General features: G+C 56.4%; 1 protein-coding gene across 1 annotated transcript in view; it reads right to left on the bottom strand.

The window, feature by feature from the left end:
• The window catches only part of KATNIP (katanin interacting protein), a 193,290-nt gene that overhangs the window by 17,642 nt on the left and 150,455 nt on the right, over positions 1 to 25,193 (bottom strand). The window contains 6 exon segments of the mRNA XM_042972321.1: positions 570 to 747; positions 5,675 to 5,753; positions 7,651 to 7,856; positions 8,687 to 8,990; positions 8,992 to 9,413; positions 15,536 to 16,415. Coding sequence (XP_042828255.1) covers positions 570 to 747; positions 5,675 to 5,753; positions 7,651 to 7,856; positions 8,687 to 8,990; positions 8,992 to 9,413; positions 15,536 to 16,415 — 2,069 coding nt within the window.

Below are 25,193 nucleotides of genomic sequence, written 5' to 3' on the forward strand. Positions count from 1 at the left end.
CATGGGATTTATTGTCCTCATGCTACTGATAAGGACACGGAGGCAGTGGAAGACGGTGGAACTTAGTGGTTAATTAAGTGCGTGGATGTTGGTTTCCCCGGGGACCTCCATTCAGAGGACTGTGCCACTCAAAACTAGTCTGGGTGGGGACGGCTGGGTGGCTCAGTCAGTTAAGCGCCCGACTCCCCGTCTCTTGATTTCGGCTCAGGTCATGATATCATGGTTCATAAGATCAAGCCCTGCCTCGGGCTCTGAGCCGATGATACGGAACCTGCTCGGGATTCTCTCTTTCTCGCTCCCCCCTCTCTCTCAAAATAAATAAGGAAACCTCAAAAAATACAGTAAAATAAACTGGGAAGACCCACACCCCACGGGGTGGCAGGAAGGTGGAAGAGGGAACGCTATTTCATGTCTGAATCTGGAGTCTGAGAGACAGAACAGATCCGCACCAGCTCCACGTCTGAGCGTGAGCGACCCCGCCTCTCGGGGGGCCGAAAGTGGTCCACTGCTCGTGGTCGGAGGGGATTGCTCTGGAAGTCGCCGCAGGCGGCTTCTTACGGACAACTTACTTGTCCAGGGTCCGGGAGTCATCGGCATACTCAGGAAGGTCGTTCAGGTCCCTGGGGGAGGCGGAGATCTGGTGCAGGCTGATGGGCAGCGCCTGGCCGTCCTTGCCCACCACTTCCAGGCCTGTGAGCCCCAGGTAGTGCGGGTCCCCCCAGGAGGCAGTGAAGTTCAGCTGAAGGCCTGTAACAGGAGGAAAAGCGGCCCATGAACGCCAAACATTCCGGAGGAGGCTCCCAGACGGAGACGGGAAAAGGGATGACCTTCAGCCTCTGTGTTCTACCGCCTTGAAAACCCAGACTCAGATGAAAGGGCCTTCAGGGTGGGCTCTCCACCTTTCCTCTTAGTGACCCTCAGGCCTGGGACACCGCTGATGTTCTGGAAGCGTCTGCAGGATGACTGGACCAGTGTCGTGTAAACCTGCACATAGCCCTGGATCCTTTCTCCACTCATCCATCACGTTGCCTAACACCGTATCGGGGCTTCCCGCTAGGGTGATGCTTGGCCAACAGGCCTCGTCCATCTGGCTTCTACCTACTTGTCTAACCTCCTCTTACGACAGGGAGCTGGGCTCCACCCAGACTGTCCGTCACTCACATTTCCATTCCTGTCTCCTGTCACGGGGCCTTTGCACATGCTGCTATTGCTGCCTGGAACTCACATAGCCTAGTCAACGGGTGCGCATCCTTCAGATCCCGACTCACTTCAGAAGCCCGCCTGACCCCGTCAAACCTCCATCCGCAGCCTGCCGTGTCACTGTGAATTTCCATTTCCCTGCCCTGGCCACCACTGTGATCTTGTGACCGTTTGGTAAACACCCGTTTGCCCTGCCGGAGGGTTAACTCTCGGGGTGAGCCACGACCCACGATGACACCTCCATCCTTTCGCCCCTGCCTCACCCGGGCTCCATCAGAGACCCCTTTGGATGTGACCTTCTGGGGTCCTGGGGCAATACGGCCCAGGTGAGTCACCCGTTTGCCCCAATAGCTCAAATCGAACGAATCCTGACCAAGGTCAGGCCCCAACAGGTAGGTGGCTGGAGCTTTTCTCTCCTAACTGGTCTCCCGTTAGAGCAGGGCGCCCTTCTGGGGAGGCCGCGTTCAGAGGGTTCACACTCTTCTGCAGCTTTGACAGGACACCCGCGCTGTGGTGCTGGGGGAAGGCCGCCTGGACGTCCCGTCCAGCTCAGCTCAGGTGCGGAGGCGGAAGCCCGGGGAGTCCGCAGGACACGCTGGGAACTGGGGCCAGGCCACGCAGTCTCCCCGGAGCCCCGCTCCCTCGCCTACCCTCCTGTCATTTCCAACATACGCGCTGCAACTCAGCCTCAGATCCCGTCTGCTCTCCACGGTGCCGAGGCAGCCCCGGGGCATCTTGGCGGCAGACGGCAAAGCCGGCTGACCTGCATGGTAACGCGCACGTCCTAGCTTCTCACGGCACCGACGGCGTGCACCGTGACCACAGACCCTTTGCCACGAGACTTGGCTGCTCCTCCCGTGCGGAAGCGGGGGTCTCTCTCTGCACGGCTCGAGTCTGGGTCATGTGACCTGCCGTGGCCAGCGGGGGCACGTAAAGCACACGTGTGCACTGGGGCTTATCCCTTGGGCGTCCTGCCGCGTGGAGGAGCCGGGCCGACCCAGTCTCCCTGCCCCTCCGGCCAACAGCCTCCCAGCTGCCGGACGTGTGAGCGAAGACGCCCTAGACCGTTCGGCCGCCGGCCCACCTGCCGGCTGACCAGCAGGCCCAGGAGAGGCCGGCCGAGCCAGCCCACGGGAGGACTGCCCAGCCAGGCCACGGAATTATGAGCCCCTCACGGAGAAACGGGTCGCGCGAAAGCCACTTAAGTCTCGGTTGGTTTGTTCCGCAGCAAAAGCTAATCGATGCGCTCCTTCGCATCGCGAGCCTGTGCTCAAATGTCGTCTCCTCAGAGGGGCCTCCCCCGACCACACGAGCCCCAAAGGCGCCCCCATCACTCTCCGCTTTGTTTTCTGCCACGGCGCTTGCTGCCCGACCGCGTGGTCTACATCTGTTTGCTTAGAGGACAGGAAGGCCACTGGCTCTGGGACGGGAGCCAGTGTGATCTGTGGTTAGGACCAAGTGATCGCGGGGGGCAGTGGAGGAAAAGGAGGTCAGAAGGTGGGGCAGGGGCTGGCTCACGTCCTGAAGTCTGGATTTTCTTCTCCCTGAGATGAGAAGCCACTGGAGGGATGGACTTGGAATTTTTTTTTTTTTTTAATGTGTATTTATTCTTGAGAGACAGAGAGAGACAGAGTGCAAGCGGGGGAGGGGCAGAGAGCGAGGGAGACACAGAACCTGAAGCAGGTTCATGGCTCCGAGCTGTCAGCACAGAGCCTGACGCGGGGCTTGAACCCCTGGACTGCGAGAGTAGGACCCAGGCCGGGGTCGGACACGTGAGCCACCCAGGCCCACTTGTGCTCCCAAGAGGCAGTGTGCACGGAGGCAGAGGACGCAGTGGATTTGGATGAGGGGATCCCCGTGAGACAGAAATGCCACCTGCCCCCAGGGAAACAAGGCAGGGCTCCCCAGCCTCTCCCCGGACGCCCCTTGGCTTGCCTGGCACGAGGTACTACTCGGACATCTAATTTGGGGTTGCTCCAAAGGCGCCCGCGCTCCTGTTTGAGCTAATATTCACGCTCCACATTCATTTTCCTCTGGTGTATCAATTAGTATTTATATAAATGGGAATTAATTTTGTTATTTCTCTCCCACATTTCAACTCTCTCAGCTACTTTCCTATTCATCACTGCTGATATTTGCAAAACGCCCCAAATTAGTGTCATCTGCAAATTAGCAAGTCATATATCCCCTTTCAAAACATTAATAGGACTGGCCATATTTACCAACCCCAGCGCACCCCCCCGGGTCACGTTATCAAAGCTCTCTCCACTTGCGCAGGCTGGCGAAGTGGGTTTAGGATTTTAGAGACAGCAGGGAAAACAAAAATGTTCGGGGAAGAGCAACTCAGAAATTGCAGGGCTCCGAAAGGGCAGAGGATGCTTGGTCAGGACGCTCTTCTCCCGACCAAGTAGAGAAGCAGGAAAATCACACTTTCCCTACAGCAAGAAGGGCTCGGAGCTCTACTCTGGGGCAGAACTCTCAGAGGCACTGAAATAACATTTCCAAGAAAGGTCAGAAGCTGGTTGGGCAGGAAGGACATTTACAGACAGCATCTTCGGGGAAATCATCAGATGAAGGGGACAGTGGCTGCTTCTGGCCAGCCTTCCTTCCTTCCTTTTCTAGCTTTGGCATTCTGACCTCTCCTAGAACACTGGGGGGCTGACCGCTCACCTCTGGCTTCAGGGATGCGCCTCTGACCCAGGCTGCACGGAGTTTTCCATCCCACACCCCGACTCCCTCCCCGCTGTGGTGAGCCCCGGCCATTGGTTTATGGATGGGCACGTGACCCAAGCCAGGCCCAGGAGACATGATTCTGGAACCGCTGTTGGACTCAATGGGAACAGAAACTCTCATTTATCTGGGTCTGCCGGGCAGAACGGGAACGTAAAGCCAGAGCTTCCAGAAGCTCTTGGGTGGCCAGGGTCTGAACGGGAGAAAGACAAGAGAGAGTGAGACAGGGCAGAGAGCGGGAGGGAGACACCTAGGCTAGATGAGGTCATTCGCACCCTTGAATCCGGCTGTGCGGACGGAATGAGAACTGAGGGTTCAGTGAGATGACACAGGAAAGCCTCAGCATGGTGCCCGAACGGGGGACAAAACCAAGCCCCAGACCAGGCTCTCGCCTGCACTAGGTTGGTTCTAAAAAATTCTCTGCTGTCAGTTGAGAGAGTGTTCTGGAATGTAAGGATGTGCGGGGATTCAAAGGGAGGCATCTTCCCCTTCTAAGAGGAATTCGTCTTTGTGCAGTGAGGGGGGGAGAGCTGGCTCTCGCTCGGCACGTGGGCAGGCTTCCGGGGGGGAGCTGGGTGTGGCAGCAATACCCTGAGAAGGGGGCGCGGAGGATGCGGTGGGGGCACAGCCGGGTCCCAGCCCAGGACCGCAGGGCTCATTCCTCCAGCGGAGGGCAGAGCTGACGGCTCACAGCTGAGTCCTCCCACACGCGCTGCCCTGGGCCTTGCCGCTCCCCGCGTGTCCTGACACCCGTAGATACGGGTGTATGAGGCCCGGTCCCCTCACTCAATGCAGGACAAGTCCAAGGGGACTTCGCGGCTCCACAGCTCCCCGTGCAGCTGGCAGAGGCCCCGAGGTGACGGCATGAGGCCCGGCCCCTCCCTCTGCCTGTCCTGCTCGCTGCCCTCCCTCAAGAGGGAGTCCAGCTGGTGTGGCTGCAAAGGACTGACCGCCAGGGCCTCCTTCATGGGGGACAGGGAACGGGACCAGGAGGGAGATTGCTCAGCCAGGACCTTGGGCCTGAAGATTCCCCAGGACGCAGCAGAGGTGCTGGTGGGACGCACACAGAATAAGGGAGGAACTGGCTGGAAGGGTGAGTGGGAAAAGAAGAGGGAACAGACACAGTGAAGCCCCGATGGGGTTTGCTCAGAGGCCACAAACTGGCACCCCGCTGGCTGGATATACTGTTGTATATATGTTGTATATATGGCGTTCCGTTTGGCTCATGCAGTATTTACAAATAGCACAAAATTAGTCCACCAACGCTTAAAAAATCTGGAGACTTCACATAAAAATCCAGACTTCTCAGAAGACCTGGGACCCTGGGCCAGGATTCCTGCCACTCTCGCCCCACCTGGAGCAGGGAGGACGCAGATTTCCTTTGTGCATGAGTTTGAAGGGACAGCCCAAACCACCGGACGACAGATGCCTTGGGTCTTTTCTCGCTCTTACGTCTGCTTGTCCTATGCTTTCTGGGCTCCCGCTGCAGCCTCCTGGGTCAGGGCCACAACTAACACATAAGGTGTCTGCATGCAAGATGCAAAAGTGCGCTTCCAGAAAAGGCCAACTGCAGACAGGTACCCCCTTCTGTGAAATGATGTGGCTCCATCCACGGCTTGGCCTCTCTGTGCAGTGTACAACCTGCCCAACCGTCTAGGGAATCCCTGCCCCAAGTGGCCATGATTGCCCCGGGCCCCTGACAGTCCTCCTTCCACCGGACATCGTCCCAAGAGAGGATACTCACAGATCCCATGGTAGATGCCTGGCTCTGGGGTGGTTACTTCAGGGACAGGCGGACTGAGTGGTGGCTCCAGCTCCGGGACCTACACACGGGTTGGGGGAGAAGCAGAGAGGAAGAAGGTGATTTTGTGATACCCGCACAGCTGGCTAGCCATTTTCCCAGATACTGCTGTCCACGGGGATCTGTGTCTTTTCTTGCATGTTCTACCATTGTGGAAGCTCTGTGACTGGTAACATGGGCAGCCGTCATGTGTCTGAGTCCTCACGAACAGCTCTTTCTGGTTGGGGAGGAGTCTGATGCCACCAGCTAAAGTGATCAGATTTTTCTGGAATAGGGAAGGACCCAATAAATGTTTACCTAGGGTGCTGGAGGGAGGAGGGGGAGAGGAGGATCAGGAGGGAGGGATGAAGAGAAGGAGAGTGAAAAATTTCAACCACAGAAAGTGGTTCTCAGCCTCGGGGCCTGGGCATCTCATTTTAAAAATGGTTATTTATTTATTTTGAGAGAGTGAGCATGTGCGTGTATGAGCCGGGGGAGGGGCAGAGAGAGAATCCCAAGCAGGCTCAGCATGGAGCCCAGGAACAACCTACTGGATCCTTCGGCCCAGCCCCTAGACAGAGCCTCTTCAGGCCCTTTCCCGCCTGGCTGTGGGGAGGAGAGTGGGGAGGGTGGCCCGCCAGGAGCATCTATGACACCGAGTAGCTTCAGGTCACCAGGGAAGGTCGCTGCCCTGTTCTCCACCCTCCCTGAGCCTCCTGGGACGGCTCATAGAAGGTTTGAAAGCATTTCCACTTAGTTGCCAATAGGTTTTAATTGGGGCAGTTTATATAAAACCCCAGGTTTCTGGCTTCTCTTGAAAAAAAAAAATCAGGACAATTATCAAGATGAACTGGCAACTCCTGTCTCCTCCTGACCTTGCCAGGCCCCGCCTTCTGTCCTCTGGATTCCAGTGGACCCCTCTCCTCTCCCCCACACTCTGTAACCATCTCCTTTTCCCCCTTAGGGCCTCAAGAACATCCCTGGGGACGCTGGTTCTTTGGATCGCTGGTCCTTCACTTGGAGTGACCCTTTCCCTGAAGGTCGTCTTTCATTTCTGAAAAAATTGGTTTATGAGTTTAAAACACATACTCTGGAGTTACGTCTGGGTGGCTCAGTCGGTTAAGTGTCGGCTCAGGTCAGGATCTTGCGGTCTGTGAGGTCGAGCCCTGCGTCTGGCTCTGTGCTGACAGCTCAGAGCCTGGAGCCTGCTTCGGGTTCTGTGTCTCCCTCTCTCTCTGCCCCTCCCCTGCGTTCTCTCTATGTCTCTGTCACTGTCTCTCTCAAACATAAATAAACATTAAAAAAAAAAAAAAACTTAAAAAAAAACCAACACAGACTTTGGAGTCATACATTCAAGTTCAAGCCTGGTTACTCTCCTGCTGTGTGCCCTTGGGCAACTCACTTAACCTGTCTGAGCCTTGGTTTCTTACATGGGGGTTTTAATGGTCTCTACCTGGTTAAGCATAGTATACACAGTGCTCCACAAGATCACTCTACGTGTGTGGGAAACAATCGCTGGGATTATCATTATTTTAATTCTAAGTCTGCCCATTAAGAGCGTTTCTAGTCCTTTCCGTCAAAAACAACAGTGAGTGATCAAAACACAACCCGAAGCAAAAATTCCCCTGAGACTGCCAACCTCTAAATTACAGAGACGACGCAGGACCGCTTTCTCCTAGCTTTGATTAAAATTTGAATACTTTCTTCACTCTGGTTTAAAAAAAAATAAAAAAATAAAAAATAATTAGAAAATGAAATATGACATACAGGGCCAAAAAATGAAGTAGAAAAATGGGAAATGTCAAAACAGTAGCACCAGCAGCTTAAAGGCTATCTATCTTCATTCTTCCTGTTATACCCGGAGTTGGGAGAAGAAATCCCTCTGGGGGTGCCCCCTGCCCCTACCCGCACCCCCCTCCCCCCCCCTCCGCCTGTCCTACCCGGTCCTCAGCCCATGAGCCGGCCTGGGTGTAGGGCCTCTCCTCCCCCTCGCTGTCGGCGGTGCTCGGCCTCCTCAGCGTCTCCCCACTCTGCAGGCTGCAGGGACCCTCCACGTCCACGTCAAATGTCTCATCAGAACAGAATATGGCCTCCAGAATGTCATCGTCGGTCGTGAATAAGATGGTGTCTCCAAAGTGCTCTGGGGCTGGATGGGTCACAAGCAAGACAGAAGAGTCAACTCACCCCAAATCCAAATAGTTTGTAGACCGGGAACCCAAACCCATCAACCTTTGTGCTAGAAAATCCCAAACCACCCACCGTCCCCGATTTGTGTAAGCAAACCTCATTATTTATTATTCACCCACTGCAAATGGGATTCCCATGGCCTAGATCAATGAAGGGATCTAATCTAAGGAGGGTCATGGTGATCGGTCCTGAAGTAGGTAATGTTTTTAGGTGTGGGCGAGGCATCCTGGCAGGATGCTGTTGGGACCCCCACCCAGATCCCTGCCGATCCTTTTTTGGGGGGCTGGAGGCTTGCCTGGAAGGGCGTGGGAGTGACACCCCCAAACCGGGGAGCCTGCAGGGTTCCAAAGCTCTTCTGCTTTGCTTTCAGGCAGGACGGACTTTGCAGTTTAAGTTCCAGAGCTCTCTCTGGGATCGGGCTGAGGCTGGGCTTCTCCCAAATCGTATCCTTGCCTGGCTTCCCCTCATTCCTATCCTGTCTCTCTCCTTGGACCACAGGCTCTCCTGGGAGCACCCCCTCAATAAGTCGCTTGCAGAAGAACTCCCCCTTCTCCGACTGAGGCTCTAGGGAAGCTGAGTGGGGCCAGCGCCCAGGGGAGGCGTTTAAATGAGGTCAGCTCACCCGTGCACCCCCGCACACCCCCGTGCTGCAAAAGGGGAGGAGTGGGCCAGGCCTAGGAAGAGGAGAGACCCATCTGTCACTGGAGAGCCAGGGTCTTTAGTGTTTCCTCAGAGCCTCAGCGGGTGGCAGGTAGAGGCTTCCAGAAGATTCTTACAGACATACTGTACCTCCTGTCAGGGTCCCCGAGGCCTTGGCGATTTCTCCTTTGAAGATGCACTGCGAGTCTAACAGCATGGTGATGTCCTTCACGCCACGGAAGGAGTGTATCCGAGATTTATTGTAGTTCCAGATCCGGATCAGGGCGACCTGGCAAGGGTGCACGAAGTCTACGGAGATGGTGTGGGGCTTGCCCAGTGTGAAAGGGGCCAGCCAGACGTGCATGTCGTCCTGGGTCCTGTTCACCCCGTCGATGAGGTTGGTGACCACGCGGGGGTCTTTCCCGTAGGCCGGTAAAATATTGATGTCGGGGGGGGTCGGCCTGAATGTTCGCGATCTGCACCGGCTCCCCCTTGGAACTGAATATTTCTATTCCGTTAAGGCCGACATAGTGCCTGTCCCCCCACGTCGACTTGATGTCGATGACCAGGCGCTGTCCGTAAGGCAAGACGGGGATTTCAAAGTCACTCGCGTCGTCCGTCTCTATGGGACTGTCTTCCCGGCCTCTCCTTGGCCCCAGCTTCTCCTCCTTCCACGGGGGCGGCTGCTCGCCGTGCCGGCTGGCCTTCTGCTGCTGCAGGAACTCGTCCAGGATGTCCCCCTGCGGCTCCATGTTGGAGATGCGTCCCCGGTGGGAGCGGTCAAAGGCACTGAGGGAGTCCCAGGACTCATGCAGCGTGTGTTCCTGCTCACTGCACCGCCGGGGTCGTAGCGGCGTCTCGGTGGACCGGGCGTCTTCTGGAAGAACACAGGAGGGTGAAGCCCCATTAGTGCCCTGTGTGCAAGCAGGGACCTTTACAGACTGTCTCACCCAGGGGCTCTCGGCCAGGTGGGGTCGCCCTTGGGGGTGGGGCGGCATTCTAGAGATCAGTGGGGTGGCTCTTGGGGTCTCAATGCCTAGAGGCCCTGCTGGCCTTTGATGGGTGGGACCGGGATGTTAATATCCTGCCCTGTGCAGGACAGTCGGGGCCTCCTGTCACATGCCACATTCAGGTTGGTAAAAAATTGACGATGGTTACTCAAGTCTAGAATCTGGCTGTTTTACAAAAAGCAAAGTATTTTTCAATATACTTTGAATTTTTTTTTTCTTAAGTTTATTTATTTTGAGAGACAGAGAGAGAGAGCACGTGCACAAGCAGGGGAGAGGCAGAGAGACAAGGAGAGAGAGAGAAGCCCACGCAGGCTCTGCCCCGTCAGCACAGAGCCCAACGCGGGGCTCGAACTCACAAACCACAAGATCATGACCTGAGCCGAAACCAAGAGTCGGATGCTTCACCAACTGAGCCAGCCACCCAGGCCTCCCGATAAGACGCTTTGAATTTCCTAAGGCAACTGCCATGCAAATCGAGGGAAGACACTCTGTTGTGTGACAACCTTTGCTGGAAATCATCCGGCGTGTCAGACACTCACAGGACGGGCGGGGGTCACGCCACCGCCAGTCGCGCCCGAGTCAGCAGCCGGGGGGTCTGCTCTGAGCCTGTCACGCCACGTGACTTGGACAGCGTCTTCAAAGACTGCCTAACGGCAGGTGGAACACTCGTGAAAGAACGCTGAGTGGGAAAAAGCCAGACCCGCGACTGTCAGATGCAGCAGAGTCTAGCACGGGCGGTGCGCGCCAACGTGTTGCCACGATCCTTTCTGGGACGGGAGTAGGAAGGGCTTTTAGCTTCTTTGTCACCTGATCTTCCGAGCTCCCTGGATGTGTTATTTTTATAACCGGGAGAAGGTGCTATAGAAACCGCCAACAACACAGGTATGTTACAAGCAAGGAATTTCCTTCTGTGCGTGGCTAGGTTGGCTTCCAGATCGGAAGCCCGCGTCCCCAGCACACAGAGAACACAGTCGGGCCCTTGGAGGCGCGCTCCGAAGGCTGCACTCTCCTCCTCGCGGAACAGAAAGGGCCCAGCGTGCGCACCAAGCGGCGGCCCTGCCCTCGCGGCCACGCCACGGCTAACTGCCGTGTAAGGGTGTCATTCTGGGAAAACAGCAGCTGATGACACTGACGTTCTGTTTTTTCTCCTTTCATATCGGACGGTGCCCTGCACTCCATTTTCTGCCTGTCTCCTAGGGGGCCCGGCTCCATCGATTATCCCCTCTCTCCAGAACCCTCAATCATCTCTTCCCCACTGGCACCTTGCCCTCTCTCCGCCTGCAGATGCGCATAAATCTCTCCCACCTGAAAGAAAAAGGAAGCCAGACCCGATCTCATGACTTCCTCCAACCGCCCCTCCCCCCCTATTTTCTCCTTCCCTTTGCTGCGGCCACTGTGTTCTTTCTCCCTCAAGCCCTGCAAGCTGGGGCCTCTTTGTGGAGTTGCTGTTGGGCTCACCCAAACCCCGTTTTCCCTTCTCCTGGTTTTCCTCTGGGGATCACCCCGCCTTCAGGCCATCCAGATGAGGCAAATCCCGACGGTGCCCTTCTAGGCTGGGAAGGGAACTATGGAGAGAGGGGGGCTCACTTTGAAGTGGCTCTCCTCTGGGGCACCTGGGTGGCTCAGTCGGTTGAGCGTCCGACTTCGGCTCAGGTCATGATCTCGCGGTCTGTGAGATCGAGCCCCGCGTCGGGCTCTGTGCTGACAGCTCGGAGCCTGGAGCCGGCTTCGGATTCCGTGTCTCCCTCTCTCTCTGCCCCTCCCCCGCCCATGCTCTTTCTCTCTCTCTCTCAAAAATAAAATAAACATTAAAAAAAATTTTAAGTGGCTCCCGTCTGCTGCAGGATCTTGGACGTGAGCGTGCAGTGCCGCTGGCCAGCTTGCTGCGCTGTGGGGGAGGGGGGGCTGCCTGACAACGAAGCCAACACCGGGGACGTGAGCCAGGAGATGGAGAGCCCCAATGACATCATCTGAGCCCGTGGATCCAGCCAAGCCTGAAGCCAAACCCCTGGTGGCTTTCTGTCCCTTGCCTCCATAGGAGTCCTATAATTCCCACGACCCTCCCCTGCGCTGACTTTCTGCATGTACACGATGACTCCGTGCACTCGATCTCTCCTCAGTCCTCATGCCCCACATCCCACGCACTTGGCGGTCCCTCCTCGCCCGCTCAGGAGCGTTGGCACTTCCGGGCTCTCCGCTGCTGTTTCTGCTGCTGCTGCTGCTGTCAGCCTCCCCACGCCCTTGCCCTGCCCCAGGCCTCGGCCCCCTCCGGTCCTCCTCTCTGGCCTCGCCCAGCCAGCTCCCGGCTGCCAGGCAGGCACCGCTCGATTTTCTGCATCAAGTTCTGGCTTGTCTCCCCCGGCCACCACCGTCCAGTTCCAAAGACCCCTCGGAAGGCCGAGACGTGTCCATTCTGTCACTCCAAACTCCGTGTGCCTCAAAGGGAATTTGTCACCAAACCCTCCAACTGCCACTGTCTCTACCGTGCCGGGAAGCATCTGACTCCTCGCCACGCCGCCACGCCTCATACCTTCCTCCCTGACGATCAGCTCCACCGTGCCGGCCTTTCTGTTCCATGGACACCCCAAGTCTTCCTGCGTATCCTTGCAGCGTCTTCTCCCAGGAATGCTCTTCTCCCGGATCCCCACGTGCCTGCCCATCTTGTCCCCGCCTCCTCCATTGCCCCATTCCCCGGGTGTGTCCCATAGACCTTGGCGCACGTAAGTGCTCAGTTCATGTGTGCCAGCACAGGGACGGCTGGCTGGTGTCATCGTCATGCAACCCCTGGGTTCAGGCCCGGAGCCGAGGGACCCCCCCGGGACCCCCCCCCCCACCGCCCCCGGCTTCCACCTGTCAGCTCTCCTGCACCTGTCCTCTCCCCTCCTCATCTGCCATCAAAAAAGACCCTAGGAGTTTCTTCCTTCTTTTCCTCCAGGCGCGAGGCTTAACATCTGGCAGAAGGAACTTCCCATATGGATCGTCATGACATCAGTTTATTATGATTTGATTTCCACTGACTGAAATGAATGGCCTGGGGGTTGGTCTGCAAGCACGCGGAGAAGAGAGAACGGACGTCATGTGTCAGGGACTCGGCCTGTGGTTCTCGGCCTGGGTGGCCAAGAAAGGCAGGACTCTGCCCTCACTCTGCGTCTGCGTTCCCGACTTACTCTCCTCGAGATGTACGCTCTGGGTTTCGAACGCAGAGACGTGCAGGCCTTCACCTGGACCTCTCGGATGTGACAGCAGGCTGGCCCACGTTTCCCTCTGTCTGGAGAACACGCGGTCACTGCTCCCCGGGAGTTGGGGAGCTGCCGTGATCCGCGCTTTGTCGTTGTCAACCTCCCTGCCCACGGCCCTGAACGGACACCACAAAGCTGCTGCTGCTTTCACGTGCAGTCGACACAGACTTGGGGGGCGGGGGGGGGGGGTGGGTACCCGTATGAGATGGCGGATTTAAGGTTTAAAACTACCTCTTGGAGGAGGGACGTAAACATGGAGCGCGGAGTTCTAAACCCGAGCTTAGGAAAATCAAGGGCACCACCGTGGGGTATGGGCTGATTGTTACTAAAACGGGAAATGAAAACGAACGTAGATACGACAGAGCCATACGCGTTCAAGGTGAACAGCCTCCAGCCACAGCCGATTGGGCCAAGAGCGGTCACCTGACCCAAGTCGACCAATCAGCGGCTCCCGTGAGACTTTGGGAGCCACAGCCGGAAACCGTTGCTCCCCGGCGGTGAGGCCGTTGCCCACCCCCAGGAAAGAGCAGGGGCAGCTGACCTCATGAGGAAGAGCGAGGGAACGTGGCAGAGGCAGGGCCCGGCAGCCCCGGGGAGTCGCGGCCACGTCTCCTGGGTGCACGCCGGCTTTCCGGAGGGTCAGTGCTCCCACCGGGGAGAAGTGATTTGGTTCCCCCATAGCCAATGGACCCCTGATGCGGACCCTTCCAAGATGTGGATGCCACTATAATGAGAGGCCCTGTCAGACAAAAGGATGTCCAAGCTCTGTCTTTCGGTGACACCATGACTCCAGTCCCAGGGAAGAACTCGGGCGGTCATCCGTTCTACAAGCGTCGTTGGAGGGCTCTGCCTTACGCCTTTCCTGAAGGGCACGGCTGTGGGATTTGGCTCTACGTAATGGGTAATTTAAAATTTCTAAGCAACTTTCCTTTTTAGCATGACTGGCTTAACAAGCATTAAATCTCAAGGGCCCGGTTCTTAATGTGTCATTGAGCCAAGCAGTGAAATGCCTGGAAAGAAATTAAAATGAGAGAAGAATCTTCTGAACGTGGACAAGTCAGAATAACACCCATCACCTCGGAGCTCCCAGAGGTTGTGCGGGGTCTGTCTTACCAGGAAGGCTCCGCAGTGCCCGGCTCTCCCCGGCCGGGGGCGCTGCGGAGGTGGGGCACCAAAGGGGTGGTAGTTTGAGGCACGGATGCTGGAGCAGGCTGGCCTGGGTTCAAATCCCGCTCTAACCCTCCCTGGCTGCGTGACCTGAGGAGAGTTTCCTAAACCTCACACTTTCTTTATCTGTAAAATGGGGCTGGCATGAGGAGAAAATGAGGATCATTTGAGTAACGTGCCTGGACGAGAGCCCAGCTTAACACGCACACACACACACACACACACACGTCAGGCATCCAGCCACGGCAGTTCCCCTCCCCCACTGCAGAGGACCCACCATGTGTCAGGCCCCCGGGGCCCCTGACACAGATGAGACACGGCCCCTACCCTCAAAGAGCACCCCCACATCTGCTCTGCTCTCCTCCCTGACACCCAGTCTCAGGGTTAACTCCAGGTGGGGGTGGGGGGAGGAGCTCTGGAAGAAGGGAGCCCTTCGCCCACATGGAAAGGCACCTTGAGTCCGAGGGACCTGCCTGGGTGCCCCAGGTGACATCGGGGGTCTGAAAGAGGCCACCGATTCTCTGCATGTCTGACTGTAGACGTGGGTTGAATGCAGACCTTTGGGGTGTTGTTGTTGTTGTTGTTTTTTAAGTGTATTTGAGAGAGCGAGTGGAGGAGGGGCAGAGAGAGAGGAAGAGAGAATCCTAGAGACTCAATCCCACGAACCATGAGATGGTGACCTGAGCTGAAAGCAAGAGTCCAAAGCTGAACTGACGGAGCCACCCGGGGGCCCCCGGGGTCTGTCTTCTGGACAGTAACAACAGACATGTCGACCTGATTCGCTAGGAAATAGATTCCCTGGCTTTGCACACAGATACACCAGGAGGCAGAATCCCAGGTGACGGTGATGAAGAGCAACAGCTCACACCTTCCGGGTGCTTTTTTGGGCCCGACGCTGCACACGTATGACCTCATTTTATCCTCCCACGGGGATGGGTGTTACTGGTGCCACTTTACAGATGAGGACACTGAGGCTCAGAAAGTGGACACGCCAGGCTCTGTAAGTCCCAGCCCCGAGGTACCAGAGCTCCAAGTCGCAGTGGCTGGATTCAAATGGTTCGACTCGTAGCTGCTATGCTGCCCGCCTTCCCAGTAGCCAGATCTGAGTGCAAATAGTCGGAAACCCAGTCTTCGGCACCCTCCTTTCAGACTGCTCACGTATAATCTACTGCGAAGTTGACAAAACAGGTGAGTCCTCCCAGGAGATTTTTTTTTTTTTTTGACCCACCTAGTGGTTTAAAAATAATATCAATCAGTTGCCAATGTTGAAAAATAATATTGTACATCTCTGATTTCTCTTCACAAAAGGAGAAGGGAGGGGCGCCTGGGTGGCTCAGTCGGTTGAGCCTCTGACTTCCGCTCAGGTCATGATCTCGCGGTCTGTGAGTTTGAGCCCGGAGTCGGGCTCTGTGCGGACAGCTCAGAGCCTGGAGCCTGCTTCCGATTCTGTCTCTCAATCTCTCTCTCTCTGTCCCTCTGAACCCCCTTGCTTTGCAGATGAGGAGGCCCTTATCTGGGGTCCATGGAGCAAAATGGTATCCTGGGGACAATGGCACCCGGGTCAGACCGCTTCTCGAGCTTACCTCTGCTGGTTGGCTGGCCATCACTGTGACCGCTGCTGAGGGCGTCCTTCCTCGGGCCCCTCCTCCCACTAGCAGGGCGCTCTCTGTTGGAGGGCTGGTTAAAGATGTCAAAGTCGTCACAGACGTTGGGGGTCACCTTCTGGGCTCTCTCCCCAGCGATGACATTCCAGCTGCTTGCTCGCCCTTGCTCACGCCTGGGGCCTTTATCCCCGATCTCAGCCTCTCTAGGACCCTCACCCCTGGCGCCAATGACGTCATCAGACGGAAGCCCGCCTTCCCGGTCCAGTGGCTTCTCGGGACTCAGCCACAGGGGTTTTGGCTTCCTGCCTCCCTGCTTCCTGCCCTTCCCCGCGGCAGAAGGTTGCAACCAGGAGGGAGTTTTTGCTGGTGGCTCGGAGACTTTTCTGCCCGTGAGGTTTTCCAGCTGTTGGATCAGAGAGGGCTCTGGGTCCAGGGCAGGGCATTCCACGGCCGGGCGGAGGGGAGGAGGACGGGGCATGCCACCCATGGAGGCCGGCATCGGGGCTGGGGCTGCTAATAAGCTCGTGTCTTCGTTTAACTTGGACGAATTGTCTTTCGTGCAATTGGGAGGATTCATCTTTTCGCCAAATAACTTTCCTTGGGAAGAAACCTTCACATCTACCGCTGCTCCGGCTGGCTGTGAGCGGGCCCCATCTGTGCCAGCCGTCTGGCAGGCATCTCCGCCTTCTCCCGAGGGGGCACCCACGGTCCTCTCCATTCTTTCCTCCTTCTTGTTTTTCTGGCCAACCAGGACGCTCAGGTCAGCTGGGCCCTCTCCACCTCCTTTGTCTAACGTGCCATCAAAGATGAGCTTTTTATTGACATAAAGCTTCATGTGCTTGGCACCAATGTCAAGATCCTGAAAACACAAAATTTAACAAAATGAAGCTGTGTGGCACCAGGCTGACGTATCACATTTTGGAAGCGGAAGATCAAAAAGAAAAATGTGGAATGCTGGAAACGCAAGCTTTAAAAAAACCATAGCACCGGGGATGTTAAATAAGGCTGGTGTCATTTCTGTGTGAACTGTTACATACTTTATAAATCAAAGGACTTTCACAAAGAGACGGCCCCAATTGCTGCCTTCTCACCACTGCTCCCTGCTGGGACATTGGTAATAGCCTGCTAATTGGTCTCCCTGCTTCCTGTCTCTTGCTGCCTTCAACCTCAACTTCACATTGCCAGAGTTCGTTCTCTACAAGAGCAGGTCTGGCCCAGTCACTCCCCTTTCCAAAATCGTTCTTGTTTTTCACTGCCTATTCTTTAATATATGGTTCCTGGGACCTCTGTGTCAGGAAAGCCTGATGTGCACAGGAAACGCAGAGCCCCTGGCTCCACAGATATCATTTCAGGTGCCCTGAAAGCAGAGCCTGAGACAAGGGTTGAGTACAGGTTGCTTATGTGAAAGCTGTTCCCAAGAGGGAGTTGGGAGAGTAAGATAGGGCAGGAGAAAACCCCCCAGTGTTTTTCTGAGCCGGCCCTGGCTGTTGTGCACACGGTGTTCCACTCCACCGGGGCCCTCAGAGGAACCCACAGAACACAACTCAGAAGTATCCCTCCCAAGGCGGGAGGCTGGGGTGTTTGTCCACTGACCCCCTTCCCCGCTGTTGAAGGCTGCCCCTGGGGGCAATGACTCCCCACCACACAAACTGAGGCCACTGGGGCTTTGGGATCAGGCCCTGAGCAGAAAGGCCGAGAGATCTGGGAGCACTGGAGGCGGTGCCTTGTCAGCATGCCCGGGGACCGTCCCACCTCAGCTGCTATCGGAAGGCGGGGGGGCAAGGGGATGTGGTGTGGTGCTGTGCTGGTAACACGTTCTCCGGACGATTCCTTGGAAGGTGGAGAAGCTCAGGCCGATGGGATGAATTCCGAACTCCTCGGCATGACATACGTACAGGAACCTTCACAGAAGGATCCCTGGCTTAGCCTTCCCGTCTCCTCCCCACGACACTCATGCCCTGCCTCATGCAGGTATTTAATGTTCCTTTGCTCATGCTTAAAACATAATCACACCTCCTCCTGCTACCGCCCCGACTGTCCATTCCTCTTTACAGCAAAACTCTTTCTTTACAAACAGCTTTACGGGGTGCCTCGCTGGCTGAGTCCGTGAAGCGTCTGACTCTGTTTCAGTTCAGGTCACGATCTCGCGGTTCATGAGTTCGAGCCCAGCACCAAGCCCTGTGCTGACAGCGCGAAGCCTGCGTGGGATTCTCCTCTCTGCCCCTCCTCTGCTCTCTCTCTCTCTCTCTCTCAAAATAAATTTTAAGAAGAAAATTTAAAAACAGCTTTATGAGAGAATACATACTTCATACAGTAAACCATGCGTGTTTAAAGCATACAGCTTGGTAAGCTTTAACACCTGTATATGCTGCGTATCAGCTCCGCAGTCAAGCTAAGGAACACATCCATCACCCCCAAATTTCCTTGTACCCCTTTGGAATCCTACCCTCCCCGCTTCCCCTCACCCCCAGGCAGCCACCTGTCAGCTTTCTGTCACTGCAGATTACTTTGCATTTTTCTAGAATTTTCATATAAAAGGAGTCCTGCACTATTTGGGCTGACTTCTCTGACACAGCGTAACTGAGGTTCCCTGTGTTGTGTGAATTAGTAGTTTTATTCCTTTTAATTGCTGAGGAGTGGTCCGCTGCAGGGATGCCCCACAATTTGTTCAGTTCTGAGGGTCACTGTCACGGCTGCTCCTCCCCGCCTTCCCTCTTGGCCTTTGCCTCCACCTCTACGTGGTCCCCTGCTTGGCAAGGGCACCAATCGCTGGGGAGGGGTGAAGCCTCCTTGTTAGTCTGGGACAATTGGGATTTCCTCCTGTTGTCCTGGTGCCATCACTCATAAAGTCCACTTTCCACCCTCTGAAGTGTCCCGGTTCGGACAGTAAATTGAAGGGTCCAGCAGGCTGCCGGGTCCCCTGGGAGATGTGCGGTCCTCAGTTGGGGCGACGGCTTACTCCCCTTCGGTAGATTTCCTTACCAGGCTCCTGGGCCCTGCGCTCCCCTGGTCTCTCCCCTGCTTCCAGCTCTCACCGCTGCAGCCCCAGGTTCCTTGTTGATCCTCCTCTTCGGCTGCCCCAGGGCTCAATCCTAGGGCTCCGGATTCCTCTGCACCCTTTCACTAGGTGGTCTCATCCAAGCCCATGGGCCCTAAATACCATCATCACGTTGATGACTCCCGATTATTTACATTATTTTTATTTTTTGACTCCTGATTATTTTACTCTCCAACCCCGAACTCTCCAGCAAGCCAAGTGACCGCATGACCTCTCTTCTGGGATATCCAACAGGTGTCCCAACCTTAACATGCCCCAAACAGAGTCCTTTCTTTTCTTTTGGAGAGAGAGTGCACAAGTAGGGGGTGGGGGGAGGAGCAGAGGGAGAGAGACAGAGAATCTCATGAGGGTTCCACGCTCAGCATGGAGCTCGACGCAGGGCTCGATCCCACAACCCTGGGATCACGACCTCAGCTGAAATCAGGAGTCGGATGCTCAACCAACAGAGCCAGCCAGGCGCCCCTGCCCCCCAAAGAATTCTCGATTCCTTCTTCCCAAACCTGGTCTTCGCCTGTCTTAAAAACGGTCAGGGGATGCCTGAACCTCGGAGTCCTGATTCCTCTCGTTCTCTTATGTCACAAGCCCCCAGGGGCTCCCTCCAAAACCCCTCCTGAATCTCGGCCTTCTCGTCTCTGAATGTACTGCTGCCCCCCAGCCCATGTTGTCGCCATCCTCCCCGAGACAATGACCACAGCCTCCTACCTGGCCTTTGCTTCCTCCCTGCTGTGCCCGTGCCCCCCCCCCCCCCCCGCAACACAAACACACTTGATTGTCTACACAGCAGCCAGGGGTTGTTTTGTTTTGTTTTGTTTTGTTTTGTTTTTAAGTAACTTAACAGGTCATGGCAACCCCCTGCTTAAAACCCCCTAGCAGTTTTCCACTACACAAAGAATAAACTCCAGTGCCCTTCAGGGGCCGACGAGGCCTATGTGATCTGGCCCCTGCGGACCTCTGCCCCGGCTCCTATCACATTCTTCCTCCTCCCTCCACTCCCAGCACACAGGTCTGATGGCTGCCCCGTCATCCCGCAGGGCTCACGGCCACCTTGGGACCTGTGGGCTGGGCTGGAGCAGTCTCGTCCAAGATACCTGCAAGGGCTCTTCCTTGTCCCCAGAGAGATCTTCCTGCCCCTCTCTCGAGCCCTCACCCCATCCGGCCCCCTGTCTCTCCCATCGCCCTGTTTGATTTCCTTCCTGTCTCTGAAATGGTCATGTTCATCAGCTCTTTAGCTTAGCTACGGTCTCCCCCGCTCAGACTCCAGCCCCAAGACAGCGGAGGCCCCGCCGATCCCATCCCAGGGCCCAGCAGGTACCTGGCGCACGGCTGGCACTCAACACTGACTTTGGAACTAAAAGTGCCCAAACGCAGGTACTTTTCTCCAGGATGGCACTGTTCTCGGACGACGTTCTGAGAACAAATCTGATCGGAGAAAAACGGCGGCCTGTTGTTTCACCGCTGGATCATTTTCCACCTCGCTTTGGCTTCTGATCTGCCTTTGAGGTACAGGATCTGAGACCCCAGGGGTGTCCATCTACGCTCATTCCCCGCCCTTTGCCTTCCGGAAGCGGGGCGAGTAAGCTCTAACTAAATTTCTAGTTCACCAAGCTACTGCTGCAGAGGTTCCGCAGCAATTTAGAACGAGGGGCCCTCAAGCCCATGTTATACCACAGGAACCCGGCTTCAATCATCCAATTGCAGGATGGCAGGCTACTATTTGCCGACTGTCAGAAAAGTCGATTCTCAAACCACTCTTTTACATGTTTATATGGATGTGTTCTCTGTTTAGCGGAGGCACAGAGCAAGCGCGTGCTGGGAATTAATCAGGAAAGAGCTATTCGAGGAGGACGGCACGGGCAGCTTCAATGACTAGTTCTGCACAATTACCACCACGGAAACATCTGGTGAGACAGAAACTCTCATTGCAAGAGGGGAGGGGGTGGTGGGGAGAGGGCTTTCGGTCCGGCAGGGCCAGGAGGTGGGCACCGCGGCTCTTATAATGAGATGGCCGGCTCTCCGAGGGTGTTCGTGTACATTCCGCGAACGGCCCGGAGCACCGCCTGACCTCTAGCCGTCCGCTGCCCCAGCTCTCTCCAAGGCGTCTGGCGGAGCGGGGACAGAAGGAGGGAAGCAGGTGCACCGTCAAATGCCCGCAGGGGCCAGGGAGGTGGGAGACAGATGCACTGACGTAGGACCTCAGGGCGTGATGGGGGGCGTGGGGAGCTGGGAGGCTCAGGCCTTGCCTGATGGTGCTTAAATCTGAGATGTTTCCAGCACTCTGCGGCCAAAGAAGCAGTATCTGTGGGTGGATTTGGTCCAACGATCACCAGAGTGGGCTCCCTGGCGGGGAACCAAGCAGTGGTCACTTCTCCGGGGATTCCAAGGGTGAAGAAAATAAAAGGCTGCATCATCTCACGCAGCCCTTGGAGCAAATCCGCATGGTGGGCATTAGGACCCATCTTGCAGATGAAGACAGTGAGGCTCAGCCTTCCCTGAGGTCACACAGCTCGTGCGCAGGAGCGGTTAGCCACTCTGCCTGGCATCTCCCTTGGGGTCAAGCTAGATCCAGAGAAGGTCTGGCCACGGGCAGAATCCCCTGCCCTGGCAGGAGCTCTGATTCCACGTCTAGCTTTTAGTAAGTCCCTGTGGACCCAGTCTCTCCCGTCCCCACCCTGGCTCCCTCCTCACCCCCCAGGGGCAATCACTGTGGGCACTGGGTGGGGGGTGTGTGCACATGTGCCCTTCCAGATTTTTCCTCCGTATCTGTGTACATACTGATGTCCCCGTCACCGCAGCTCAGGGGCGGGGTTAGACACCATGTGAGATGCACGCGTGCAGTGTGGAAGATTCTGCTCATCCCTATTGCTCAGAGTCCCCGCAGTAAAGCTCTGTATGTGGTATGTCTTTGGACGTGGATATGCGGAGAAGATTCTCCCGCTTCTAAAGAACCAGGCTGCTTCCTCCCTTTCCAATAAGCAGCCCTTTAGTCCTGACTGTTTCCCGCTTTGGCCTGGCCTCCAAGAAGTCCAGGGTGAAATTTTGCCTACCGCCTTAATCTCTAAGAGTCACGTGCGCGCGCGCGCGCGCGTGTGTGTGTGTATACGCTTGTTTCCTTGGCGCTCATGTTTTCTTCCTTGCTTAACTAGCGTTACCTTTATGCCCCTGTCGATGCTGCCTCAAACCCCTTCCGTAATGGGTTTTCAAAAGGACGCTTTGTGAAACCCTATGGTTGGCATGTGATTTGTGGGAACATCCTTCCTCGTCCACATCCCGACTTTGTCGTCCTTCTGTATCTTCCTTCTTTACAGGCGCCGAGAACCAGCCATGTTGAGACAGTCATGCATTTTTAATACATCGGTATTAATATTATTCCAATCTAAGTCATTTGACTGACTCTGCAAGGCCAATTCCCCGCGTGGCCCCGGTGTCGAGTGACATACCCCTTTCAATGAGCGCACAGACTGCTCAGCAAAGATTAATGGCGGTGCAGCTCCGTGGGTATTTGCATTCATGAAGTGCTTTCCCCAGAGACAAACATCTGCCTGAGGCACCGCCGGCAGAATGACATTTGGAGCCAGCCCCGGCTAGGCCTACATGCTGAATGCCCTAGAGGGTCCGTGAGAGCAGACCCTTCCCTGGGCACCCAACTGAAGTTGGGCCAGAGGCACGATGACTGGGCCTCATTCATGGGCAGCCTGGGGGGGCCATCCTGAAGGCCCCACTCCATAGGCTCTGTCACGAGCTAGGGGCTTTGGGTGGACCGGGAGGGGTTTACCCTGACAGTAGGCTTATCAGGGGCGGGGGTGAGGGGGGCTTTGGGGTTGAGCCACTGCCACCCGGGACCCACCGTGCAGGCTTCGGGACCTGGCTCAGGGGCTGACTCGTCCAGGAATCCCTCGGCCCTCCCTGTCTGCCCCTCCTCCCCTCCTCTGGGCTCTCGGAGCTGGGCTTACAAGCTGGATGTGGGCAGCTGAACGTGCGGGGACGTTCAGCTGCTGAGTGCCCACATGTGCGTGCCTGTCCTCACCTGGATGTGAGATCTTCAAGGACAGGGAAGAGGCCCAATCCCTAGGTATCTTGGGGCCTAGCTCTGGGAACTGAACGTGCTCCTTCCCGGAGCACCTGAACTTGAATGTTTTATGGGGAAGAGATCTCAGTGGCCTTTTACATGTCCCCTGAAAAGAAGGACAATGAAAACCGTTTTTGTGATGGAGAAACTTGAGGAAGACGGTGAGGCACCGTGACATTTAACAAGCACCTAGTACCTGCCGGGCTCTGGGCCAAGCACTCTGACCCTCCCAACATCACACACTCAGGACAACAGACGTGGATGGGCCCTGACAGATCGGGTCACAAGCAGCTCTATGGCTAAATCTGTGCCGGGCTGGTTCCCGGGGCTGTTAAAATTTTCAGAACGAGTCAATAAGATCTACAAATCGGGAGCTTTCACGTAACAATGTGCATTTCCGGCCTCTCTTGAACATCGAGGCCATCTGGCATCATGCGGCCAGGGCTGAAAGGCATTGGCCGCTGCCTTGATGGGGCACAGCTCTCCGGTGACCACAGTCTCCACTGAAAGGCAGGACCATGTGATGGGCACCAGACCGCGTGGTAGTCATGTGACCACGGGCAAGATGCTCTGCTTTTCAGTGCCTCAGTTTCTCCATCTGTAGAATGGAGCCCATCACGCCATACCCATCTTATAGGATGGCTGGACGGAAGAACTGGGCCGATACATGCAAAGTCCCTTTGCCTACCGCCTGGCACACAGCACGTACTCACGAAATGCAAGCTACCATCCTGGCCTTACACCCGTTCTACCGCCCCGGACGTATGTACCTGCCAAGGCTGCTACTCAGGGCTAACATGGCCGGGAGACTCCCTGCTCCCCTTGTTCCAGGCAGAGGCTGGCAGCAGGTACAGGAAGAGTCCCATCCACTCTAGCGTGGGGCTTAGCATCACTCTCCCTGTCTCGGGTCAGGACTCCCCTACCTCTGGGCCGAGGCACACGGGCAATGTGGCCAGTTCATCCAGAGCCAATTTTCAAATTCATCAAGTGGTCCACAAGCTGTACAACCCCCTGCAGGGGTACACCTGCAGGGTGGATTTGACCAGGGGGCACAAGCTGGGGATATCGGAGCCTCAGCAAACTGAGGAACACCTGGGGAAGCATGTGACTTGGTGCCTGGAAGGGTGCGGCCGGAGATGCCAGAAGAGGCCTGGGGCAGGCTAGAGGCACGCAGGAGGCTTGTGTGTGAAGACACAAGGACCCCGACGTCCCCGAAAGGCGGGGTCTGTGATAAGACAGGCTGGGGCGCCTCGGTGGCCTCATGGGTTAAGCGTCCGACTTCAGCTCAGGCGATGATCTCGCGGTTCGTGAGTTCGAGCCCCGTGTCGGGTTCTGTGCTGACAACTCAGAACCTGGAGCCTCTTTTGGATTCTGTGTCTCCCTCTTTCTCTGCCCCTCCCTGACTTGCACTCGATCTCTCTCAAAAATGGATAAACGTTAAAAAAAAAATTTTTTTTTTTAAATAAGATGGGCTAGGCACTCCAGCTTGTGGAAACAGCAGGAGCAAAGGCGTAGTGAAGAGGACAGTGTTAGGGAGACCAGAGGGAGAGAAGGGTTGGACAAGGACGGAAGAGCCAGAGGGGCCAGTCTGGGGGGCTGGGAGCGGAGGAGGTCCGCAACACACACGCACACACATGCGTGCAGGGTCCGGGCGAGCATCGCACGTGGGAGGGGCGACACGGTGTGATGCCCGTGTCACTGTGCCGGGGAGACTAGCAGGGACGGGGAGGACGGTGGCGCCGTGATGGAGCTCTGCCACAGCTCTCGGGTGCGGATGTGGCCTGGGGTCGCCACAGCTTCCTTTCTCAATAAAAGTCGAAAATCCCCATTTTCATGTAAAACCGCCCAATTTTTCAAAGTTGGCAACGCAAAGAATTTTGCAAAGGCCGTTGGGAGCCGGCTGAAAGCTGTCTGCGAGCGGCCTGTGGTTGGCCGGGGACACAGCTTCCGTGGTGGCCTTCTTCCCAGGATGGACCAGGGAGGGGTCACGGCAGGGGGCTGTGCCACTCTCCCTGGAGGCTTCCTGCAGCTGCGAGGTCCCCGGCTCATGCCCCGACTCATCCCACGTCACCGCACTGGCCTCGTTGAACTGTGGTTCGTTTCTGATGCCGCTGGGTGTGAGCTGGCAGGCGTAGACAGCGCATCTGATTCCTGGCCCCAGCACAGCAGCGGAGTGTGGGGGATCGATAAGCCCCTGCTGATGAGGCTAAGGGCTGAGAGGCTAAGCAAGGAGAGAGGGAGATGGGAGGCGTCTCGCTCGGGGGTCTGCGAGCCGAAGGAGCAGCTGGGTCCTGAAGAAGACAGGTTTTGGCCACAGAAATAGGGATGCCCAGTGAGGGGCAGAGGGACAAGAGGAGGACTCAGGGGCGGGAGGCCGCAAAAGGGAGCAGGGGACCAGACCGGCTGGGACAGACCAGCCTGGGCTCGGGGATGCGGAGTTGGGAGGGTCCGTGGATTGCTGGGCAGAAATGCCAAAGACAAGCGTCTGGGGGCCAGGATGAAAGGAAGCTCGG

Source organism: Panthera tigris, chromosome E3, assembly GCF_018350195.1.
Source record: "Panthera tigris isolate Pti1 chromosome E3, P.tigris_Pti1_mat1.1, whole genome shotgun sequence".
Lineage (NCBI taxonomy): Eukaryota > Metazoa > Chordata > Mammalia > Carnivora > Felidae > Panthera > Panthera tigris.